At 45.6% G+C, this 25,255-nt stretch overlaps 1 protein-coding gene across 11 annotated transcripts in view; it reads left to right on the top strand.

Annotated features, from left to right (window-relative positions):
* Positions 1–25,255, top strand: part of LOC147114196 (prolyl 4-hydroxylase subunit alpha-2-like) — a 153,825-nt gene that overhangs the window by 74,349 nt on the left and 54,221 nt on the right. For all 11 annotated transcript variants that reach the window (XM_085995859.1, XM_085995857.1, XM_085995855.1 and 8 more), the window contains 3 exons: positions 9,117–9,254; positions 11,851–12,090; positions 22,873–23,069. In XM_085995859.1, coding sequence (XP_085851985.1) covers positions 9,117–9,254; positions 11,851–12,090; positions 22,873–23,069 — 575 coding nt within the window. The remainder of the gene's footprint in view (positions 1–9,116; positions 9,255–11,850; positions 12,091–22,872; positions 23,070–25,255) is intronic.

Here is a 25,255-nt window from a genome sequence, read left to right as displayed (position 1 = left end):
TGACTTTGTGCGATAGTGTAAAATGGGTGATAGCGAATCAGTAGCCCGTTTCACGTCTCTCCATTGACATCAATATTTAAATGTTAGGGCCCAATGACATCATTCCGACCCCAATGGAATTTTTACTCTGATGTCCAGTGACGGAGTCGCCAGTGAAACCTGGTGTCAGGCAGGACCATGGCCAGAAGAGGCCCAGGTAACTTTGATACCAATTTGCTTTTTGAAGGTTTCCTTGTGGGCCAGGAGGAGCAGGAATGATCTTCCAGGCCCCCTAAGGAAGCCTTGGGCCTCCCCCACCCCAGCTTAACCACCCCCGACCGTGATCGCCCCAGGAACCCCTCCCCCCACCCCCCACTTACCATATGCCGGAGACCAGCCCCTGAGTATGCCGCAGCCTCCTCGTCATTCCCGCTGGATTCTGGTGGGAGTCCGATTGAAATCATTTAATTGAGGATCAGGAGTTAAAATCTCCCGGGTCTCAATCTGCAGTAAGCCGAACGATTTTCCCCCTGCTATCGACCCCCTCCCACTTACATCTCCAGTTAAAATCAGGACTTAAGTATCTATTTTATAATGTTCTGCTCACTAAATGTGTCAAGTGAATGATGCATTTCACTTAGTATCTGACATCCAGCTACAACTGTCCTCAGGATCCAGAAAGTCCTTTAAAAACAACAGTTTGCATTTATGCAGCAGCTTTAACGTCGATAACATTCCAGGTGCTTTACAAAGAACAGATGAACGCCCAATCAATATAGCCATGGATTAGAGGTGAAGAATAATGAGGAGATAGGGATAGAGAACAGGAACGAGACAAGGATAGAGATAATGACAGGGCCATGGAGGGAGAGATTGGAACTGGTGATTGAAAGCTTATTTGAAGAGAGAGATTTTGAGAAGGTTTTTAAAGTTGGAAAGAGAGAGAGGGGTTTCTGAACAGTATAACTAACATTAACATTTGAAAAGCTAAAAAATCACAGAGATGCGTAGTTAGATTTGGTTGGTGTTCTGGTAGGTGGGCATGGGTCCTCATGGATGTTTCAGAGGCTGTAGTGTTGTTATTAATCGGGTATGCCTTGATTAAACATTACCATGTGTTTGACAAATACTTCTGTGTCGGTATTTTAGACTTTAGCTGAATAATCTCTTCAAAATTTGGGTCTAGAACAGATTGGTGGTAGCAGTGTGATCGAAGGCTGCAGGTCATCACAGTCAAGAGTGTGCTTGTGCAAAAATACTATTGCACTGGTGCTATCAGAGTGATGGAGAGACTGCACCCAATTTCATCAAACTTCACATTGCAGTCCAAGGTCTGGGTCTGTCACACTGAGCCCCAGAAATTCTTAATCTGAGTACTTTACACATCAGGATATTTATTTATGAAGCTCTGTAACCCCTTTTTGTTTTAAAGTGGAACAGTCTTCCAAGGGTGGCTAAACTAATGCAACATGGTTCCTGTGAGGCATTATTCAGATTTGAATGTTTTTTTGTTTTCCATTAATTACACTATTTTTGACAAATTTTCCAAAAGTGGCAGATATAGATAGAAAGCAAATTGATCTTGCACCATGCTGCTGGTGTTCCAGGATGGCTCTGCTATTTACTTTGTTCATTGTTTTGTACATATGCACAGGAATTGGATGATGCAGCTTGACGGGAATCTTGGTAATGGTTTATAGAATCATAGAATCTTACAGCGCAAAAGGAGGCCATTCAGCCTGTCATGCCTGTGCCAGCTCTTTTGAAAGAGCTATCCAATTAGGTCTCACACCCCAGCTTTGTCCCCATAGCCCTGCCAATTATTTCTCTTCGAGTACATGTCTAATTGCTTTTTGAAAGTTCCACCAGCCTTTCAGGTAGCACGTTCCAGATCTTAACAAAGTGAGAAAAAAATCTCATTTCCCCTCTATTCTTTTGTTTCGTCTTTTATATCCCGTTGTTTGCCTTTTCCTCCAAATTTCATAAGCACAAAGTTTGCTACTGTAACATTGTACTCATGTGTCAGCTGTGGCTCTGAGTCAGAAGGTTGTGGGTTCAAGTCTAGACACAAAAGGCATCAAGGAGTATGGGGAGAGAGCGAGAATATGGTATTGAGATAGAGGATCAGCCTTGATCATATTGAATGGCGGAGCAGGCTCGAAGGGCCGAATGGCCTAATCCTGCTCCTATTTTTCTATGTTTCTAAGTCCCACTCCAGGGACTTAAGCAGATAAAGCTAGGTTGACACTCCAGTGCAGTGCTGAGGGTGTGCTGCACTGTCAGAGGTGCCATCTGTCGGATGAGACGTTAAACCGAGGCCCTGTCTGCTCTCTCAGGTGGACATAAAAGATTCCATGGCACTATTTTGGAGAAGAGCAGAGGAGTTATCCCGGTGTCCTGGCCAATATTTATCCCTCAACCAACATTAAAAAAAACAGATTATCTGGTCATTACCACATTGCTGCTTGTGGGAGCTTGCTGTGCGCAAATTGGCTGCCGCATTTCCCACATTACAACAGTGACTCTACTTCAAAAGTATTTCATTGGCTGTAATGTGCTTTGAGATGTCCTGTGGTTGTGAAAGGCGCTATATAAAGTCATAGAGTTATACAGTACAGAAAGAGGCCCTTTGGCCCATCGTGTCTGCGCCGGCCATCAAGCCCTTTCTATTCTAATCCCATTTTCCAGCACTTGGTCCGTAGCCTTGTATGCTATGGCATTTCAAGTGCTCATCTAAATGGTTCTTGAATGTTGTCAGGGTTCCTGCCTCTACCACCCTTTCAGGCAGTGAGTTCCAGAATCCAACCACCCTGCAAGTCTTTCTTTCTTTCTTTACTCATACCTCGCAACTGTCCCATTTTAATCAGAATGTCCCACCATTAAGTAATGCGGCTGAGAAAAACCATTGTGGCGCTAAAGAATTTCAGGCGGGCATAATCAGCCAATCTCACCCAATGTCCACATAGTGTGGAGATGCCGGTGTTGTCTACCTCATACGTTGCAGGAAAGGATGCCCCGGAGCATGGTACATCGGTGAGACCATGCAGACACTGCGACAACGGATGAACGGACACCACACAACAATCGCCAGGCAGGAGTGTTCCCTCCCAGTCGGGGAACACTTCAGCAGTCAAGGACATTCAGCCTCCCATCTTCGGGTAAGCATTCTCCAAGGCGGCCTTTGAGACACACTACAACGCAAAATCGTCGAGCAGAAACTGATAGCCAAGTTCCGCACCCATGAGGACGGCCTCAACCGGGATCTTGGGTTCATGTCACGCTACATGTAACCCCACCGGATGTAGGGTCATCCAGACTTGAGTCGTCGTTGGCTTGATCTCGCTACACAGATGCGGCCGGACCTGCTGTGATTTCCAGCAAAAAAAATGTTTTTTGCCTGTTTTTTTGTTTTTCATACAGACCCCAGCATCTGCAACATTTGACCCCTTGTGACCCCACTGCATTGTTCTTTGATGTAATGTTTTCCTGACTGACCTGTTTGGACACCATTCACACCTTTGATTGCTGTGATTATCTCTCTGCCGAGGTGTGATAAATGGCAGTTGGAAAGATTACCTGTAAACATCTGACATTATTCTCTGACTATATAAGCTGTGTCTTTATGCATTTCTCCACTTCACCTGATGAAGGAGCAGCGCTCTGAAAGCTTGTGATTTCAAATAAAGCTGTTGGACTATAACCTGGTGTTGTGTGACTTCTTACAAATGTCCACATATGCTCTTTTCATCGGGGGTCACCTGATAGAAGTGAGAAGCAAGAGGCCTGTGTTGCGTCCGTGTATAATAAGACACAGACTGCGGAGAACGGTACAACAGGTGTTTACTCAATGTGGCTCACACTGGAACTGATCTGTACAGATTACTAATCCATGCTATATACAGGTGTGGTCACTGCCGGTACTGCAGTATACATGAGCTGTAAAACATAGTTCCCCCCTTAAAGGTATATACATTACAATTCCTCCCCTTTTAGATTAACAGTACCATAACACTCATTTAACAATTAAATATCAAACTAATTACAATTAACACTTTTAACATGCAACATTAGCTGAAAATAGTCTATTTATATATTCAGTCTTTGGGGAGGCTTCCTGATCCTTTCTGGATAGTGCCTTTCCCGAGTGTCTTGCTCTTGGTGCGGAGGCGATTCTGGCCCCCTGTCGTCGGTTGGTTCATCAGCTTCCGATGCTACTGTTTCTGGGGTAGATGCGACCTGTACGTTGGGTTCATCACCAGGTATGTATGGGCGAGGCATGGGGTTGACTTGTTCCTGTGACTCTAGGATCTGGTCAGCATGGCGTCTCACGATGCTCTCCCCAATGTCCACTGTGTACATTAGTGGGCCCTGCCGTGTGCATATCGTTCCTGGCTGCCATTTTTCTGTTCGGTAGTCGCGGGCCAAGACTGGTTGTCCTACATTGAAGCTCCTTGTTGGCTTCTCATGGATGTGCTGGAATTGCTTACTCTCAACATCTCTTCGTACATTTGGTCTGAGCAAATCCAGGCGAGATCTTAACCTTCAGTTAAAGAACATCATGGCTGGGGCCTGGTTGGTGACTGCATGTGTCGCATTCTGGTAGGCGAACAGGAAATTGTCCACCTTGTGCTGCAGCGGGATGTTGTCATTGTACATAGCCTTTATTGCCTTCTTAAAGGTTTGTACGAACCTCTCAGCCAATCCATTTGTGGCTGGATGATACGGGGCGGATGTGTAATGCCTTACCCCATTCTTTTTCAAGAACCTCCGGAAATCTTCGGACACAAACTATGGTCCGTTGTCGGAGCAAATCTGTTCTGGCAAGCCATTCCTGGCAAAAATGGTCCGTAGGACTGCAATAGTTTTCTCCGTGGTGGTGGAGGACATTTTGATGACCTCAGGCCATTTCGAGTGCACATCCACGGCTATTAAAAACATTGAGTCCATGAATGGACCAGCAAAATCAATATGCACCCATTGCCATGGAGATGAGGGCCACTCCCATGGGTGTAGAGGGGCCTGTGGTGGTGCATTTTGGACTTTCTGGCATCCTGAGCAGCTCTTGGTCAGGTCCTCGATTTGTTTATCGATTCCCGGCCACCACACATAAGCCCTGGCTAGGCTTTTCATTTTTACCCCTCCCAGATGACCCTCATGAAGCTCATTGAGCACTCTCTCCCTTAACTTGGGTGGAATTACTATTCGGGATCCACACATCAAGGTCCCCCGGCACACTGAGAGCTGTTCTCTCCTTGTCGAGAATGCTGGCAACAGTGAGTCGCCATGTGCTGGCCATCCCTTCACCGTCAAATCATATACCCGAGACAGTGTCGGGTCATTTCGGGTTTCCTTTTCGATACAAGCATTAGTTACCGGTAGGTATTCAACTATAGTTGAATGGAATATTTTGACAGGATCCACTGCTGGTGCTTCCTCCGCAGTAGGCAGTGGCAGGCGTGATGGCCCATCAGCATTTCCATGCTGTTTCGTGCCCTTATATTCAATCTCATAGTGGTGCGCCCCTAGAAAAAGTGACCATCTTTGTAGTCATTGCGCAGTCATCACCGGAACGCCCTTCTTCGGATTAAAAATGGAGACAAGAGGCTGGTGATCAGTCAGCAAGGTGAATTTCTGCCCGTGCAGATAGTGATTGAACTTTTTCACTCCCCACACTAGGCTGAGGGCCTCCCTGTCAATCTGGGCGTAGTTACGCTCGGCTGAGGTTAGTGATCGTGACGCAATGGCTATTGACCTCTCTGAGCCGTCCGAGAATTTGTGCGACAGCACTGCTCCAATGCCGTAGCGTGACGCATCACATGCCAACCGAATTGGTAATGCCGGGTTGTAATGGGCCAATACCTCTTTCGATGTGATTAGTGTTTTGCTCTTCTGGAAAGCTCGTCTACATTCGTCACTCCACTTCCATGGCACCCCAGTTTGCAGTAGGGTGTTCAGTGGGTGTAGTATTGTAGACAAATTTGGCAAGAACTTATGGTAGTAGTTTACCAGCCCGAGGAACGACTTCAGTTGTGACACATTTTCCGGTGCTGGAGCCTTGACTACTGCCTCAATCTTCTCTGGGGACTTATGTAAACCCTCTTTATCGATAACGTGGCCACAATACGAGATCTGTTTTCTAAAAAACTCGCATTTGGGGCGATTAGCTCGGAGCCCATATTCCTGCAATCTAGTGAGCACCTGCTCCAGGTTGGCAAGGTGATCACTGTCATTTTCGCCCGTGACCAGGATGTCGTCCAAATAACACTGGGTCCCTGGGACCCCTTGCAGGACTTGTTCCATTGCCCTCTGCCAAATAGCCGTAGCTGATGCTACCCCGAATACCAGCCGGTTGTATTGGTAGAGACCTTTATGGGTGTTGATTGTGAGGTATTTTTTTGATGCTTCTTCTACCTCCATTTGCAGATACGCCTGGGCCAGATCAATCTTAGTGAAGCGTTTCCCTCCAGATAGCGAGGCGAAAATATCTTCAATCTGCGGAAGTGGATATTGTACGGTGTGAAGGACCGGGTTCACTGTTACCTTAAAGTCCCCACAGATGCGAACCTTCCTTGGTTCCCCAGGCGTGCTGCTCAATGACTTTTTCATCACAGGGACGATGGGTGTAGCCCACTCGCTCCAGTCTACCTTGGACAGTACACCTGAACGTTCCAGACTCTCCAGCTCTGCTTCGACGGCTGGGCGGATCGCATAAGGTCTGGCCTTAAAAAATTTTGGGCTTGCGTTTTCTTCAATTTTAATTGTCGCTGTCATGCCTTTTAGTGTTCCGAGTCCTTGCTGGAACACTTCTTTGGCGTCAGTTAGGATCTTTGACAGTCGCCCAGGTGTGACGTCGTCATCCTTTTTGTCAGCCACAGTCAGTGCCTGTATGGAATGCCAATCCAGTTGTATTTTCCGGATCCATTCATGTCCCAGTAATGGTGGTCCTCCATCTTGCAATACATACAGGTCTAGTTTTGGTGTTTCCTTACCGTTATATATAACGGTCACCCTTATTTTTCCTTTGGAGTAGACTTTTTGCCCCATGTACGTCTTCAAAATAATTTTTGTGTCTCTCAAAGGTATGTGTGAGAATAGCCGCTCGTAGTCCCGTCGGTTTATGACTGTTAGGGCTGATCCTGTGTCCAATTCCATCTTTACCTGGACTCCTGCTAACTTGAGAGTGACCCAAATGGTTTGGTGATCCTCCATTGTGATCACATTATGTAGTTTCAGACAACTCAGTTCCCTGCTTTCAGAGTCGTTATCACTCTTTTGTTCATCTGAACTATTCTCCGTCATCTTATGTACCTTCTTGTACTTTCCTTTGGTAGGTTTCTTATTGCTGGTTTTCTTTCCCGACCTGCAGACTCGTGCTATGTGTCCTACTTTTCCACACGGTCTGCACACTTTGTCTTTGAACCAGCAATCATTCTGGTCGTGTGTTGTTCTGCCGCAGCGATAGCACTTCTCTGTTCCATATGACATTTCGTTTGTGCCATATTCTTGCGGTCTCTGTTGTATCTCTGCAGCGCCCCGTGCTGCTGCTTCATATGATACCGCAATGCTGAAAGCCTTTTCCAGCATAAGGTCCTTTTCAGATAAAAGCCGTTTCTGGGTTCCTTCACTTTGAAGCCCACACACAAACTTGTCCCTTAAGTTATCTGCCAGTCCCGCTCCAAACTGGCAGTGTTTCGATAGTTTGCGCAGTTCTGTTAAATAATCAGCATTGCTTTCATCCTTATGCTGGTTCCGTTTGTGAAACTTGAATCTTTCTGCTATCAGCAGCGGTGTGGGGTTTAAATGTTCCTTTAGTATCGTTACTATGTCTTCAAAACGCTTTTCCATTGGCTTCGTTGGGGTTACTAGATTTCGTAATAAACCATACGTCTTTGCACCCATTAAATTTAACAATACCGACGCTTTCTTGTCATCTGACACCTCATTTGCCTTGCAGTACACCTCTATTCGTTCGACATATGTAGTCCAATCTTCGACTTCATTGTCAAATGCGGTGATACTGTCACTCTTTGGCATTTTGGGTGTGGTTTAAAATGGCGTCTCCCAATGGCTTAAAATGGCGTCTCCCGTGCTTTCCTTCCTCCCCCGCTGCTGCCAACGCCGCTCCCGGCGGTTCTCGTGGCAATGGCAGCGCCCTGTAGGTTTCGCGCGCTTCTTCTGCGCTGCTGCCAACGCCGCTCTCGGCGGCCCTCGTGGCAATGGCGACGCCTCGCGGGTTTCTGCGCGTCTCTCTCTCCCTCTCTCCGACGCTGCTCGGCCCCTGAACACCGGCTGCGCCCTGTGCGCTCTGCCCTCTCTCTCTCTCCCCCGTCGACGCTGCTCGGCCCTTTGCTGTGCCGCTCGGTCGGGCTCTAGCCCACCGCTGTCCGGGAAGGGTCTGCGCACTACCTGTTGCCAGCCCGTTTTGCTGGACCACCTCGACTGGAAAGCCAAGCCTGGCTCTCGACAGCCTCCCCCGCAATTCTCAAGTCTCTGCTGGATGACTGGGCGGTTGCCCGCGGTCGACGCCCGAGTCTCTGGCCTTGACCTCCAATCCACTGATCTCCAGGAACGAATCCCCGGGAGGTGATGCAGAGTTGCAGGTAGGTTCGAACCTGCCTCGTCGCCAATATTGCGTCCATGTATAATAAGACACAGACTGCGGAGAACGGTACAACAGGTGTTTACTCAACGTGGCTCACACTGCAACTGATCTGTGCAGATTACTACTCAGTGCTATATACAGGTGTGGTCACTGCCGGTACTGCAGTATACATGAGCTGTAAAACATAGTTCCCCCCTTAAAGGTATATACATTACAGCCTGGTTGAAGTTTTTTTCTGTTTTCTAGTCCAGGGAAGCTTGGCCCAACAATAGGCACTAGCTGTAGTCAGTCAATTTAGCACAGACTGGTGATTGAATCTTGAGCCAGCTTGGTTTGTATGGCTCAATATTCATCAAGTGGTTCACTGAGCTACCCTTTTTGTAACTAATGGACAGCTCTATGAACTGTTTTCTGGTTTTGCAAACAATTGGGCGGTATTGTGTTAAATTAGACATCCATGAAGCGTATTGTTCACCCATTTGACTTCTATTTTTGGAGTTTCTCATAATTGCATTTCTTTCCCATTCCTGGGTAGGGTTCATTGCTAACCTCTCGATCCAACGGCAGAACTTTCCAACGGATGAAGATGAGAGTGGAGCGGCGAAGGCCCTCATGCGTTTGCAGGACACCTACAGGCTGGATTCAGAAAGTATTTCCAAGGGCAGGCTGCCAGGTACTGAGAACATTGGAATACTGGTTTCTGTTGATAAATTGTGGAAAGCGCATCTTGTATTGAGTTGCATCATTGCAGCTGCTTGACTTTAATTTGAAATTCTCATTAGGGAGTGGTTATGTTACTGGGACCAATAGACTTGGATTAATGATCTGGGGACATGAGTTTAAATCCCACCACGGCAGCTGGGAAATTTACATTCAGTTAATGAAATAAAAATCTGAAATTAAAAAGCTAGTATCAGTAAGGATGGCCATGAAATTATCGTATTTGTTGTAAAAACCAATCTGTTTCACTAATGTCCTTTAAGGAAGGAAATCTGCCGTCCTTAGCCGGTCTGGCCTATATGTGACACCAGACCCGCAGTGAGGTGGTTAACTCTTAAATGGCCCAGCAAGCCACTCAGTTGTCAAGGGATGGGCATTAAATGCTGTCCTTGCCAGTGATGCCCACACCCTGTGAATGAATTTAAAAACAATTTGCATTAGTAAGCTGGTGAAGAGATGTCCACCTTGATACTGCGATGCATTGGTGTAAATCAAAAAATGGTGAGTTCCCTATCTCAGTATTGTTGGAAAGAGAATGACAACAAATAAGGGGCTTCTTTAGAGAAAGAATGAAAATTTGATGCCAAGTTCATTTGTACCAATCTCTTAGTAGACACATAGGGGGTAATTTTAACCCCAAAAAACAGGTGGGTTGGGGTCAGGTGGGAGGTTAAAGAGTTAAAAAACTAAATCCCGACCCCAGCCCGCCCTCGTTTTAACGGAGGTGGGGCAAAGGGCGGGAAGCCAACCCACTCCCAGGAGGCAGGTCGCCTATTTAAATATTATAATGAGGCTCCATGCCTCGTGGTGATCCACCATTTCAAATTTAACTCTGGCTAGCCGGGTTTCCCAGGCCTCGTGGAACCTGCCAGCTAAAGGGAGGCGAGTACTGCTGGATCCAGGAGTGTCTTTCCACTTACCTGCTGGATCCAGCATCCCAGCCTCGCCAACCCCCTGCGATCGGACACCCTCCGGCCCTTCCGATCTCCCCCCGAAGCCACCCACCTCCAAATTAAAATTCCGGTCCCAATGTGGCATGGGGGCAAAAGATTTTTGACAGCATTTGATCATATCTCTCACACATATAACGAATTACTTTGGACTGCAGCGACTGCTGTTGTTGTGTAGGCAGAGGTGGCAGTCATTTTTGCATGAGGCTGGTTGCTATGCTCCTTGAACAGGAGATCGTACATGACACAGTTTTGCGAGGAAGGAAATGCAAATGACTCAGAACAATAGGTTGAGTCCTGTTTGTATTTCTACCCAGAGTAACTGCTGAAGTCAGCTGTTCAGTATGTTTGATAGATTTTAACTCATATTGTAAGTTAGAATATTCGATTAAAGAAAACACCTTTTTTAGAAGGGAGACAGATTCAAGATACAAGTTAGTGGAGCTCAGCACACACTCCCAACAAGCTTCCATCTGATAAAATCTACCACATTATTTCAACTTTTCCTCTCGAAGCTAATGATAGAAATCTAGTGCCCTTTTTTCATAGCTGTATCGGGGGCAATTTTCTTTCCACTGCCCCCTCCCCCCACACACAGGAGTGGTGTATCTGCAGGCTCAGACCCACTTCCTTCCCCCCTCACCCCACCGCCCCCCCCCCCCACCAACACCCATCACCAGGGAAACCCCCAAAATCCCAGGGCAACACAAAAGGGGTGGAACCCGGGCCAAAAATACTTGACCCTCTATCTGACCTTTGTACCTGGGAAATGCCTGTTTCCCAGGGCAAGGGCCAGGATACTCGGCCCTATTATCCTTTAGGGCTGTAACTTTCTTGGAAGAAATCTCACCTGCATTTCCTAAACTTCAAGACTATCTTTGAAATATTTCCTAGTTTATTTGCTGGTAAACAATAGAGAGAAAAAATACAAGAGCGGTTAAATGAATCTAAATTGTCCACCAGTTATGCTGTTGTGAACCCAGCTGACTTTAATAGTGCAGATATATTTTAATTAAAAATATCTTTGCTTGTAAAAAAAAAATTAAAATCTATATTGTTTGGCAATTTCTTTTGTCCCTTGGGCAGGAGGTAAATCTGAGCATTAGCTTTTCGAAATGCCTTAGCCTCCAGTGTAGTTTCTAGTACGCCTTGATGATTAGTCAGAACCGGCAGTCGCTTGGCATTGGGTTGTTCTATTGATCTATTTGGTGCTGGTCTATCTATACCTATCTCTGTAACCTCTTCGAGCACTGCAATCCGCCGAGATCACTGCACTCCTCAAATTCTGGCTTCTTGCGCATTCCCGATTTTAATCGCTCCACCATTGGCAGCCGTGCCTTCAGCTCTGGAATTCCCTCTGAAAACCTTTCTGCCTCTCTGCCTCTCGCGACCTCCTTTAAGATGCTCCTCAAAACCAGCCTCTGTGACCAAGCTTTTAATCACCTGTCCTAATATCGCCTTATGCAGCTCGATGTCAAATTTTGTTTGGTAACGCTATTGTGAAGCGCCTTGGGACATTTTATGACATTAGAGGCGCTATATAAATACAAGCTGTTGTTGTTGTTGTTGGTCTGTACACTTGCCAACGTTCTCTCGCAGGTGTGCAGTACGTCGTCCCTCTCACGGTGGAGGACTGCTTTGAGCTGGGCAAGATAGCATACAACGATGGCGATTACTACCACACTGTACTGTGGATGCAGCAAACCATCAAGCAGCTGGAAGAAGGGGAGCCTGGCGTGGTAACAAAGGCCGAAGCCCTGGACTACCTCAGCTACTCCGTGTACCAGATGGGTGACCTCCACCGCGCTGTTGAACTGACAAAACGCCTCATTGCTGTGGGTAAGAATACGGAATAACTACCACAACAGCAGGGGGATGGATGGTAGTGTTGTGGTTCTGTTACTGGACTCATAATCCAACAGCCCAGGCTGACGGTACAGTGAACCTGAGTTCAAATCTCACCATGACAGTTTGAGAATTAGAATTCAGTTTGAAATAAAACCTGGGCAATAAATAGCTGGTATCAGTAAAAGTGACAGTGAAGCTGTCGAATTGTCGTCAAAACCCAACATGGGTCATTTTTGCTTTTTTGGTGAAGGAAATCTGCCGTCCTTACCCGGTCTGGCCTATAGGTGCCTCTGGTCCCACACCAACGTGCTTGACTCTTAACTGCCCTCTGGAGTGGCCTAGCCAGCCACTCAGTTGTATCAAACCGCTACCAGTGGTTCAAGAAAGCGGCTCATCACCACCTTCTCAGAGCAACTAAGGAATGGGCAATAAAGGGGATTGACAGGGTAGATGTTCAGAGGTTGTTTCCCCTGGCTGGAGTGTCTAGAACTAGAGGGCATAGTTTCAGGCTAAGGGGTCGGCCATTTAAGATTGAGATGAGGAGAAATTTCTTCACTCAGAGGCCTAGAAATTGGGTTGGGGCGCCAAAGTGGCGCAAAAGTCGCCTGAGCGCAGAATTTAGCGCAACGTTCGAGGCTTCAGCGATTGTCAGATATTCAGTTTCATTGCCCCTTGAGGGACACGGGGCGAGGCTCAAGGCGCTCCGCGTCCCTCTTAGGGCGCTGAAACTGAATATCGCAGCGCAACATGCTGCAGCGCCACCTGCTGCGGCATGGCACGCTGCAGTACTGCAGGCCTTCCTCCCACTGTTAAGGGGGAGGGGCCTGCAACAGCGCAATCCCCGCTCGCGAGTGCCGGCAAATGAGCCCGGCACCAAGGAGAAGTGCCGGGCTCTCGGGAAACAGCCGGCAATGCCGCGGCGGGGGGGGGGTGGTTGAGGAGGCCGGGGACGGAGGTGCTGGCAGGCGGCCGCCCACACCTCCACCTTAACTTGCGCCGCTGCCGGCACAGTAAGGCCCTGTGAACCGGGCGCGCCGTTCGCTACCAAATATCGCGAACGGGGTGCGAATGGGGCGCTGCGCACACCGATGATGTCATCGGTGGCGGCGCAGCGCAAATGGCTTACGCCACCATTAGCGCCCCCGCTGAATATCACGGGAGGCGCAGCCAGTGGCGCTACAGCCACTGACTGCCTCTTTAGGCGCTAACAGGTGGCGCTACTCACCCAATTTCTTCACTCAGAGAGTTGTGAATCTTTGGAATTCTCTGCCCCAGAGGGCTGTGAATGCTGAGTCTTTAAGTATATTCAAGGCTGAGATAGTTAGATTTTTGGTCAAGGGGAATCAAGGGATATGGAGATCGGGCGGGAAAATGGAGTTGAGGTCGATGATCAGCCATGATCTTATTGAATGGTGCAGCAGGCTCGAGGGGCCGAATGGCCCACTCCTGCTCCTAATTCTTATGTTCTTATAAATACCGGTCTTGCCAGTGACGCCCACGTCCTGATTTGCATTTTAAACGCCGAACTTGCTACGTTCTGCTATCTTATTGCAAACCGCTTTGAATTCGCATTTGTGATTAAAACAGAGCTAGAAAGAGAAGCAAGTAATCCAGTGGAAGGGTTGGGACACAATTGCAAAGGATACGAGTAAATCTAGAACAGCAATAAAAACAAGAACTTGGAAAAGGTCATTAGGTCAAATAGGCCCATCCTTTTTTTTTCTTAAATCAGCCCCATCTTTTTACCAAAGGACAAGTGTTTCTGGATGTGCAGGTTTCTGGTGGAAATGGTGCGCTGCGGGAGACCCCGCCGACTATTAGTGTTCACACCAGAAATCTGAGATTTACATCAACTTCCAACTGCACAACAGGCAGAGAGAGCTGGGGTGCAATGATGAGGAGAAGAAAGAATGTCCATTCATACAGCGCCTTTCACAACCTCAGGACATCCCAGAGCGTTTTACAGCCAATGAGGTACTTTTCAAATGTAGCCACTGTTGTAATGTAGGAAATGCGGCAGCCAAATTGCACACAGCAAACTCCCACGTGATAATGAGCAGATTATCTGTTTTGGTGATGCTAGTTGAGGGATAAATATTGGCCAGGGCAACGGGGATAACTCCCTTGCCCTTCTTCAAAATAGGGCCATGGGATCTTTTAAATCCACCTGAGCGAGCAGACGGGGCCTCAGTTTAATGTCTCATCCGAAAGACGGCACCTCCGACAGTGCAGCACTCCCTCAGCACTGCACCGGGAATGTCAGCCTAGGTTCTGTGCTCAGGTCTCTGGAGTGGGGCCTGAACCCACAACCTTCTGACGCAGAGGCGAGAATGCGACCCACTGAGCCAAGGTTCACACCTTAAATCTTAAAGGACTGCTGGAGCCCTTTATAGGGTTGCAGCATATGTTTTCAGAGCTTCCTTTTCAAAGATGAACAATAAGCCAGTGCTGCTACATAATATGACACTGGACAGTTCCTTTACACAGACATCGCTTATATTTATAAAAAAAACATTCCATTACATTTTGAGCTTTGTAGGTGACTTGTCCTCAGGTCCTGCTTTCCTCTCATGATTGGTCGATGTGGGTAGTATGTGTGTGCATGTTTGTGAATAACAACTGGCGTCTCAGCGTCCCAGCGGGTATTTGAAGTTGGTGACACATTTTACACTCACACTGCGATTTTTTAACAAATAGCAATATTTTGAGCTGTGCTCGTGTGTTTGTACAACCTAACATTAATACCTCAATGACTTGGGATTAAAACCCTACATTAAAACTTCCAAAATGGTTTGCTTTCCTCGGACACTGAGCTTCCTTCACGTTTAGGAATGCTGTTTTTACCAATATTCTAAATCTATGTCGAAAGAATAACCAAAAATTCTAAGGAACTAGGTTGGCCAAATCTCACTTGCTGAGATGTTGCTTTTATAATAAAAATAAATTGGAAAGTGAAAATATAATAACAAAGAAACTTCTCCATATTCACGTGTCATGTGAGAAATGAGCTGATCCAAAAGAGCAGTCATTAGGGCTGCCAATACATTACTGGCCTTTAGCACCCATGTTAAATTGAAGAGATCAACATTGGGCAGGAATAGGGTGAGAAAATAGGAAAGCCGGCTGCTGCGTGGTTACGGATCTTCCCTCGCCTGTCGGAAACTCGAATTGGCAGCTTAGGAATTGGGAAATCATGGGCAGCACATGCAAGAATTCCCGATATACACTTAGCAGCGGGCAAGACTCTCAGCTGACAGTGTAGACTCATAAAATCCAAGACAAAGCAGCCACTTAAACATTCACTCCCACCACCGGCGTACCGTGGCTGCAGTGTGGACCATCTACAAGATGCACTGCAGCAACTCGCCAAGGCTTCTTCAGCAGCAACTCCCAAACCCGCGACCTCTTCCACCTAGAAGGACAAGGGCAGCAGGGGCATGGAAACACCACCACCTCCAAGTTCCCCTTCCAAGTCACACACCATCCTGACTTAGAAGTATATCGCCGATCCTTCATCGTCGCTGGGTCAAAATCCTGGAACTCCCTACCTAACAGCACTGTGGGAGTACCTTCACCACACGGATTGCAGCGGTTCAAGGAGGCAGCTCACCACCACTTTCTCAAGGGCAATTAGGGATGGGCAATAAATGCTGGCCTTGCCAGTGACGCCCACATCCCAGGAACGAGTAAAAAAAAAAATTACCCCTTTTATATAGGATTGCCAATCCTCCAGGATTGCCTGGGAGTCTCCAGGAATTATAAAGGTTGAGCTCCAGGACTCTGCTGCAAGCAACCCAGGAGAAAAATCATTAGGGGCATTGAAAAAAAAAATGGTGTGCTTTTTTTTCCATTTTCTTTGAACACTTATTTATTAGTTATAAAAATATTGGAGATGTGGGGTTGGGGAGGCTGACTGACAGTCAAGGATCAACCAATCGGGTAACGAGGAGCCTGTTCGCTTTCCAATTGGCCGTGGCAAGGTGGTGCTTCGCTGGGATGGACATATCAGGCAACCAATGGCTGCCCGTCAGTTGGAGGTGGGAGATCATGTGATGGAACCTCCTGGAATACGTCCAGACAGAATTTTATGTTGTGTTTTAATAAAACCCAGCAGCCAAAAGAGGCTCTGTCACATTCTGTGGGAGAATGAGTCCCTTATTAAAGTGATGTGAGCCCAGAGGATTCCCCCGGTGTGATCAGCCTGTGGCCTATGGTGATTTTGTTTCAGCCTCAGTATTTAGCAAATCATTCCCTTTTTCCAACCACCGTTATTGAGTAAACATAATTTAGTACACCATTTGAATGTAATTAACAGTAAGATAAGATGTAATTGTAAGCAACATATGAGCAACTGTGTTGTCAATAATTGCAATGAGTTATAGGATTTAGTAACCCATATACTATTGCATGATGGAAAAGCACATCCATGTGCTATGAATTGAATGGTGTAAAACATTACTGGTGTGCTGTGTCATGATCATCAATGTGAAAGCCTCTTCCTTATAAGGGTTTTAAAGGTTAAGTTATGAGGACAGGTTGCATAAACTTGGCTTGTATTGCCTTGAGTATTGGAGATTGAGGGGTGATTTGTTCGAGGTGTTTAAAATGTTAAAAGGATTTGATAGGGTAGATACAGAGAAACTATTTCCTCTTGTGGGGGTATCAAGAACAAGGGGGCATAATCTTAAAATTAGAGCTCGGCCATTTGGGAGGGAAATCAGGAAATACTTTTTTACACAAAGGGGAGTAGAAATCTGGAACTCTCTCCCTCAAATGTCTGTGGATGCTGGGTCAGTTGATACTTTCAAGACTGAGATTGATAGATTTTTGTTTAGGAAAGGGTATTAAGGGATATGGAGCTAAAGTGGGTAAATAGAGTTGAGGTACAGATCAGCCATGATCTAATTGAATGGTGGAGCAGGCTTGAGAGGCTGAATGGCCTATTTTTAAAAATTTGTTTATGGGATGTGGGCGTCGCTGGCAAGGCCAGCATTTATTGCCCATCCCTAGTTGCCCTTGAGAAGGTGGTGGTGAGCAGCCTTCTTGAACCGCTGCAGTCCGTGTGGTGAAGGTACTCCCACAGTGCAAAGCAAGGAATTCCAGGATTTTGACCCAGCGACAATGAAGAAATGGCAATATATTTCCAAGTCAGGATGGTGTGTGACTTGGAGGGGAACTTGGAGGTGGTGGTGTTCCCATGCGCCTGCTGCCCTTGTCCTTCTGGGTGGTAGAGGTTGTGGGTTTGTTCCTACAAGGAAGGATATCTCAAATGTTGACTTGTACACCAGGTTTTATATTTCAGCCAAGGGATCAGATACCAAGTAATACAAGCCAAAAAAATGAGTTAGCAATGGTCTTTTCCTGTTTGTAGAATTTCTAATGTTCTTATTTATAGGCAGTTCAAATGGAACTCTTAACACAGATGCCAAAACAGCTGCACACCATCACTGACTGTATAAACCTGAAATAATATGATCAGATATGCCAAGGCAGCAGGACTGCAACCCTGAGAGAATAGGTTTAGCTTTGTTTAAGAGCACGTTTAGGATAGGTGTGAGGAGGAATTTCTTGAAACAGAGACTGAATGGTTACCAGGAAGCGTGGTTGAGGCCAGGCCAACTGGATGATGATTGGTATTCTGAAAAGATGAGATGAAATAAGCCAAAAGACTTCTTTAGCCCTACCTACCTTTTGAAATCATTAATGCCACTGCTTAATAAGTCCCCTGCCTTCTTGTGTTAAGCGTTTGCAGGATTTAACCAGAATTTTGCTACACGACAGAAATTTTCTGATACAGGCATGTGAAGGACATGTGATCTAGGCAAAGGCAGTGCGTATATTCTGTTATCCTTGCTTATTAAATCATAGCAGCTGTATATCTGTCCAAGATCTATTGCTTAATGTAATGTGGTGCTGAGGTTATATTTATATAACATTTTGAAAGTAAGCATCTGTGAAGGAAGTGTGTCCAATTTGGAAATAGTCCAGAATGTTTATGTCTTGTTTAAATGTACAGCCTATACTCCCAGGTCTCAACTAAGAAATGTTCCTGTTAACTTCACTGTGCTTTGTAGAAAGTCTTTTAATTGTCGACCAACAGCTGTGAAGGGGGAAAATATCCAGCATTTTAAAGCAATCTAAGCATTAATGGTGAAATAATTCCTTTCATCACATTGCTGCCTTTCTTCTTCTCCTTTTAATGAGTGCTAATGTTTTTTAGTAGTTTCTTATTCATCTGTTTAGAAAATATTCTGTGCCACTTATTTAGGCCACCTGGGTTGCCATGGTAAACACCTACTGAGAATTCTGGGGATATTATGCCTGCCAGGACTCCCTTTTCCTGTGTAAAGGCCACCCTTGTGACATTTACTTTGTTATTTTAAACATAATAAGCTAGAAATTCATTAATGCCACGTCTATTTTACAAATGTTAAACAGGCGCCTCAGCGTGTATGTTCAGGCTCATTGCGCACTAGAGGTGTGCCGTCCACCATATTGGTAAAGGCTGAAGTATAGGCGTCCAGGGCCCACGCCAGAAACAAGCATTAGGCCCTTTGCATATACAAATAAGGTGCCTAATGCTTGTTTCAGGACTCCTTCCTGAAATTGGGCTGCCCTGAACGCAAGCTGGCACAGGTGGGGTGGCTATGTTAATAAAGGAAGGAATCACTATAATACAGAGAAATGATATTGGGTCAAAGGAGCAGGATAGTGAAACAGTTTGGGTGGAGATAAGGAATAATAAGGGGCCAAAAACACTAGTGGGCGTAGTCTATAGGCCTCCGAACAGCTGCAACTCTGTTGGACGGAGTATTAATCAGGAAATAGTTGAGGCTTGTAATAAGGGAACAGCTATAATTATGGGGGATTTTAACGATCATGTTAACTGGACAAATCAAATTGGGCAGGGCAGCCTTGAGGATGAGTTTATTGAGTGTATTAGGGATGGGTTTCTTGAGCAGTATGTAACTAAACCGACCAGGGGGCAAGCAACCTTAGATTTGGTCCTGTGTAATGAGACAGGATTAATTAAAAATGTCCTAGTAAAGGATCCCCTTGGAATGAGTGACCATAACATGGTGGAATTCCATATTCAATCAGAGGGTGAGAAGATTGGATCTCAAACAAGCGTGCTGAGCTTGAATAAAGGAGACTATGAAGGTATGAGAGCGGAATTGATTAGAGTGGACTGGGAAAATAGATTAAAGGGTAAGACGGTACATAATCAGTGGTGTACATTTAAGGAGTTATTTTACAACTTCCAAAAAATATATATTCCACTGAGGAAAAAAGGGTGTAAAAGGAAAGACAGCCATCCGTGGCTAAATAAAGTAATTAAGGATAGTATCCGACTGAAAACAAGGGCATATAAGGTAGCCAAATTTAGTGGGAGGATAGAAGATTGGGAAGTCTTTAAAAGACAGCAAAAAATAACTAAACGATTGATTAAGAAAGGGAAGATAGATTATGAAAGTAAATTAGCAGAAAATATAAAAACAGATAGCAAAAGTTTCTATGGTTATATAAAAAGAAAAAGGGTGGCTAAAGTAAATGTTGGTCCCTTAGAGGATGAGACCGGGAAATTAATGGTGGGAAATATGGAGATGGCAAAAACGCTGAACAAATATTTTGTATCAGTCTTTACGGTAGAGGACACTAAGAATATCCCAACACTGGACAAACAGGGGGCTCTGGGGGGGGAGGAGCTAAATACGATTAAAATCACTAAGGAAGTGGTACTTGGTAAAATAATGGGACTCAAGGCGGATAAATCCCCTGGACCTGATGGCTTACATCCTAGGGTCTTGAGGGAAGTGGCGGTAGGGATTGTGGATGCATTGGTAATAATTTTCCAAAACTCCCTGGACTCAGCAAAGGTCCCGGCAGATTGGAAAACTGCTAATGTAACACCCTTATTTAAAAAGGGTAGTAGGCAGAAGGCTGGAAACTAAAGACCTGTTAGCCTAACATCTGTGGTTGGTAAAATTTTAGAGTCCATTATTAAGGAGACAGTAACGGGACATTTGGATAAACATAATTTAATAGGACAAACTCAGCATGGTTTTATGAAGGGGAAGTCATGTTTGACAAATTTGCTTGAGTTCTTTGAGGAAGTAACATATAGGGTGGATAAAGGGGAACCAGTGGACGTAGTGTATTTGGACTTCCAAAAGGCATTTGACAAGGTGCCACACAAAAGATTATTGCTCAAGATAAAAAATCACGGGATTGGGGGTAATATTCTGGTGTGGGTGGAGGATTGGCTATCTAACAGAAAGCAGAGAGTTGGGATAAATGGTTCATTCTCAGACTGGCAATCAGTAGCTAGTGGTGTTCCGCAGGGGTCAGTGCTGGGTCCCCAACTCTTTACAATCTATATTAATGATTTGGAGGAGGGGACCGAGTGTAACATATCAAAGTTTGCAGATGATACAAAGATGGGAGGGAAAGTAGTGAGTGAGGAGGACATAAAAAACCTGCAAAGGGACATAGACAGGCTAAGTAAGTGGGCAGAGATTTGGCAGATGGAATACAATACTGGAAAGTGTGAGGTTATGCACTTTGGCAGGAAAAATCATAGAGCAAATTATTATCTTAATGGCAAGAAACTGGAAAGTACTGTAGTACAAAGGGATCTGGGGATCCTGGTGCACGAAACTCAAAAAGTTAGTATGCAGGTGCAGCAAGTGATCAAGAAGGCCGATGGAATGTTGGCTTTTATTGCTAGGGGGATAGAATATAAAACAGGGAGGTATTGCTGCAGTTGTACAAGGTATTGGTGAGACCGCACCTGGAATACTGCATACAGTTTTGGTGTCCATACTTAAGAAAAGACATACTTGCTCTCGGGTCAGTACAAAGAATGTTCACTTGGTTAATCCTCGGGATGAGGGGGTGGACATATGAGGAGAGGTTGAGTAGATTGGGACTCTACTCATTGGAGTTCAGAAGAATGAGAGGCGATCTTATTGAAACATATAAGATTGTGAAGGGGCTTGATCGGGTGGATGCGGTGAGGATGTTCCCAATGATGGGGGAAACTAGAACTAGGGGGCATAATCTTAGAATAAGGGGCTGCTCTTTCAAAACTGAAATGAGGAGAAACTTCTTCACTCAGAGGGTAGTAGGTTTGTGGAATTTGCTGCCCCAGAAAGCTGTGGAAGCTACATCATTAAATAAATTTAAAACAGAAATAGATAGTTTCCTAGAAGTAAAGGGAATTAAGGGTTACGGGGAGCGGGCAGGAAATTTGACATGAGTCTAGGTTCGGAATGGTCATGGCCCTGTGGGTAGCAGAGCGGGCCCAGGGGCCGTGTAGCCTGGTTCTGCTCCTACTTCTGGTGTTCTAATTCTATGTTAGATTTCAAGAGATGGTTCTATTCCTGTTCCTGGCTGGAGTGGAGATCGCCTTTTACAGAAGGTAAGTACTGTAGAAAATATAGGGACAGAGTGATCTCCTGGAAGAGTTTCGATTACCTAGATGGGTCGGAGAGGAATTTCCCAGATTTTTTTTCTCCCAAATTGGCCATTGGGTTTTTTTACCTGGTTTTTTGCCTCTCCCGGGAGGTCACATGGGTTCGGGTGGGATGGAGAGTGATAGTAGATTTGAGGTTAGGATCAGATCAGCCATGATCTTATTGAATGGTGGAGCAGGCTCGAGGGGCCGATTGGCCTACTCCTGCTCCTATTTCTTATGTTCTTATGTTCTAACAAAGTCTACATGTGGCCTAACCGGCAGACCTTAGCGGAACCGCTGGAGGCCACCCAAAAAGGTGAGCTTTTTTATATACTTGTCTGAATGTGGAGCTGGGAGGAACACTCCTGGTCCTCCTGGCTCCACAGCAGTCCTGAAGAACGTTGATGGCCGCTGCACGGCCCCTCTCCAATCACCTCCCTTTCCTCCTGCTCACCCCCCTATCGCTTCCCTCCCTCTCAATTCCCCCAACCCCTTAGGACCTACATGAGGGCCTTTGCCGGCGTCGCCAAAATTTACAGTCAGTTTGCCGGCGAACTGCAGGCATCTGATGAACTGCCGATCAATCGGATTGCTTTGTCATGGATGGTGACGAGTGTCATTGCAGCTGCACCTATCCAGGCAAGTGTAGAGTATTCCATTAGACTCCTGACTTGTGCCTTGTAGGTGGTGGAAAGGATTTGGGGAGTCAGAAGGCGAGCCACCTGCCGCAGAATACCCAGCCTGTGACCTGCTCTAGTAGCCACGGCCTTTATGTGGCTGGTCCAGTTGAGTTTCTGGTCAATGGTGACCCTCAGGATGTTGATGGTGGGAGTTTCAGCAATGGTAATGCCATTGAATGTCAAGGGAAGGTGGTTAGATTCTCTTGTTGGATATGGTCATTGCTTGGCACTTGTGTGGAGTGAATGTTACCTGCCAAACCTGGATGTTGTCCAGGTCTTGCTGCATGCGGGCATGGACTGCTTCATTATCTGAGGAATTGCGAATGGAACTGAACACAACCCTAACTACTACATGGAAGCAAAAGGTGCTCTTTTTTTCCCAAAGAAAACAAGTCCAACTTTGTTAACTTTCCTCATAACTTTAGTTCTCAGTCAAGTTTATTGCTCGTGTCGGTAACCTCTCAAGGACACCGTTTTAATCATTACTGTAGGCGCTTAGCACTGCATGCAGTACTCCAATGGTGTCTGTCACCATTTGAGTTTGCTTTTCTAGCTATTTCTTGAATAGTGTAGTTAAAAATATATATATTTTCCATTGCAAGTTAAAAGGATCTTACTGCTTTCCTCCATGTTTAGATCCAACACATGTAAGGGCAAAGAGTAACCTCCGTTACTTTAATAATTTGCTGAGTGAAGAGAGGCAAGGTGATCAAAGAACAGATGAAGAATTCTCTCAATCTCAGTCAAAGGAGGGGGTCTACACGCGACCAGACAGCGATCTACCTGAGCGGGATTCCTACGAAGCTCTGTGTAGAGGGGAAGAAATTAAAATGGTAAGAACACAAATGAGGGAAGTCAAAGTAGTAAGAATGTACAAAAGGGAAATGTTTAGAATGCCACAGTAGAATCCATTTTCTGGTTGCAGTTGACATCCACCCGAGGGTGATGAAAGAGATGGGACAAGTGCTTTGCAAGCCCCTTGCCCATATCTTTAACAGCCCACTACAGTCTGGCCTGCTTCCCTTGGATTGGAGGGATGCTCATGTAATTCCTATTTTCATGAAGGGTGACAAGTCAGATCCAGGGAACTATAGGCCTATTAGTATGACATCAGTTATAGGTAAGATGCTCTTTGTTATCAATTGGATAAAGAAGGAGTCATTAGGGACACTTAGCACAGCTTCTGAAAAAGAAGGCCGTGTCTTACTAATTTGCTAGAATTTTTTGAGAAAGTTACTAGGTTAGTGGATGAGGAATCTAAATAAAGAAATTTAAATAAAGGAAACTACGATGGTCTGAGGAGCGAGTTGGGTAGGATTGATTGGGGAATGGCACTCAAAGGGTTGACGGTGGATAGGCAATGGCAAACATTCAAAGACCGAATGGATGAACTACAGAAGTTGTTCATCCCAGTTTGGCATAAAAATAAAACAAAAAAGGTGACTCAACCGTGGCTAACAAGGGAAATTAGGGATAGCATAAGATCCAAGGAGAGGACATACAAATTGGCCAGAAAAAGCAATAATCCTGAGGATTGGGAGCAGTTCAGGATTCAACAAAGTAGGACAAAGGGATTAATTAAGAAAGGGAAAATAGAATATGAGAGTAAGCTTTCAGGGAACATAAAAACTGACTGTAAAAGCTTTTATAGATATGTGAAGAGAAAAAGATTGGTGAAGTCAAGCGTAGGTCCCTTGCAGTCAGGATCGGGGGAATTTATAATGGGGAACAAAGAAATGGCAGACCAACTAAATACATATTTTGGTTCTGTCTTCACAAAGGAGGACTCAAATAACCTCCCAGAAATACCGGGGAACATAGGGTCTGATGAAAGGGTGGAACTGAAAGAAATCAGTATTTGTAGGGAAATGGTGTTAGGAAAATTGATGGGACTGAAGGCCGATAAATCCCCAGGGCCTGATAATCTACATCCCAGGGTACTTAAGGAAGTGGCCCTAGAAATAGTAGATGCATTGCTGGTCATCTTCCAGAACTCGATAGACTCTGGAACAGTACCCATGGATTGGAGGGTAGCTAATGTTACCCCACTATTCAAAAAAAGTGGCAGAGAAAAAGCAGGGAATTATAGACCGGTAAGCCTGACATCGGTAGTGGGGAAAATGCTAGAGTCCATTATAAAAGATGTAATAGCAGAGCACTTGGAAAGCAGTGACAGTATCGGACAAAGTCAACATGGATTTACAAAAGGTAAATCATGCTTGACTAACCTACTGGAATTTTTTGAGGATGTAACTGGTAAAATAGATAAGGGAGAACCAGTGGATGTGGTGTATTTGGACTTTCAGAAGGCTTTCGATAAGGTCCCGCATAAGAGATTAGCATGCAAAATTAAGGCACATGGGATTGGGGGCAAGGTATTGACTTGGATAGAGAACTGGTTGGCGGACAGAAAGCAAAGAGTTGGAATAAACGGGTCGTTTTCCGAGTGGCAGGCAGTGACTACTGGGGTACCGCAAGGATCGGCCCTAGGACCCCAGCTGTTCACAATATATATTAATGATCTGGATGAGGGAATTGGATGTAATATCTCCAAATTTGCAGATGACACAAAGCTGGGTGGGAGGGTATGCTGTGAGGAGGATGTCATGAAACTCCAGTACGATTTGGACAGGTCAGGTGATTGGGCAGAAACATGGCAAATGCACTATAATGTGGATAAATGTGAGGTTATCCACTTTGGAGGCAAAAACAGGAAGGCAGATTATTATTTGAATGGCAATAGATTGGGTGAAGGGGAAGTGCAAAGAGACCTGGGTGTTCTTGTGCACCAGTCGCTGAAGGTAAGCATGCAGGTGCAGCAGGCGGTTAAGAAGGCAAATGGTATGTTGGCCTTCGTAGCAAGAGGGTTCGAGTACAGGAATAAGGATGTCTTGCTACAGTTGTACAGGGCCTTGGTGAGACCGCACCTTGAGTATTGTGTGCAGTTTTGGTCGCTTTATCTGAGGAAGGATGTTCTTGCCATGGAAGGAGTGCAGCGAAGATTCACCAGGCTGATACC

The sequence above is a fragment of the Somniosus microcephalus genome, chromosome 8 (genome assembly GCF_052327205.1).
Source record: "Somniosus microcephalus isolate GS21.2 chromosome 8, FLI_Smic_1.0, whole genome shotgun sequence".
Lineage (NCBI taxonomy): Eukaryota > Metazoa > Chordata > Chondrichthyes > Squaliformes > Somniosidae > Somniosus > Somniosus microcephalus.
Note: the sequence above shows the minus strand (reverse complement) of the source record. Positions and strands in the feature narration are given on the sequence as shown.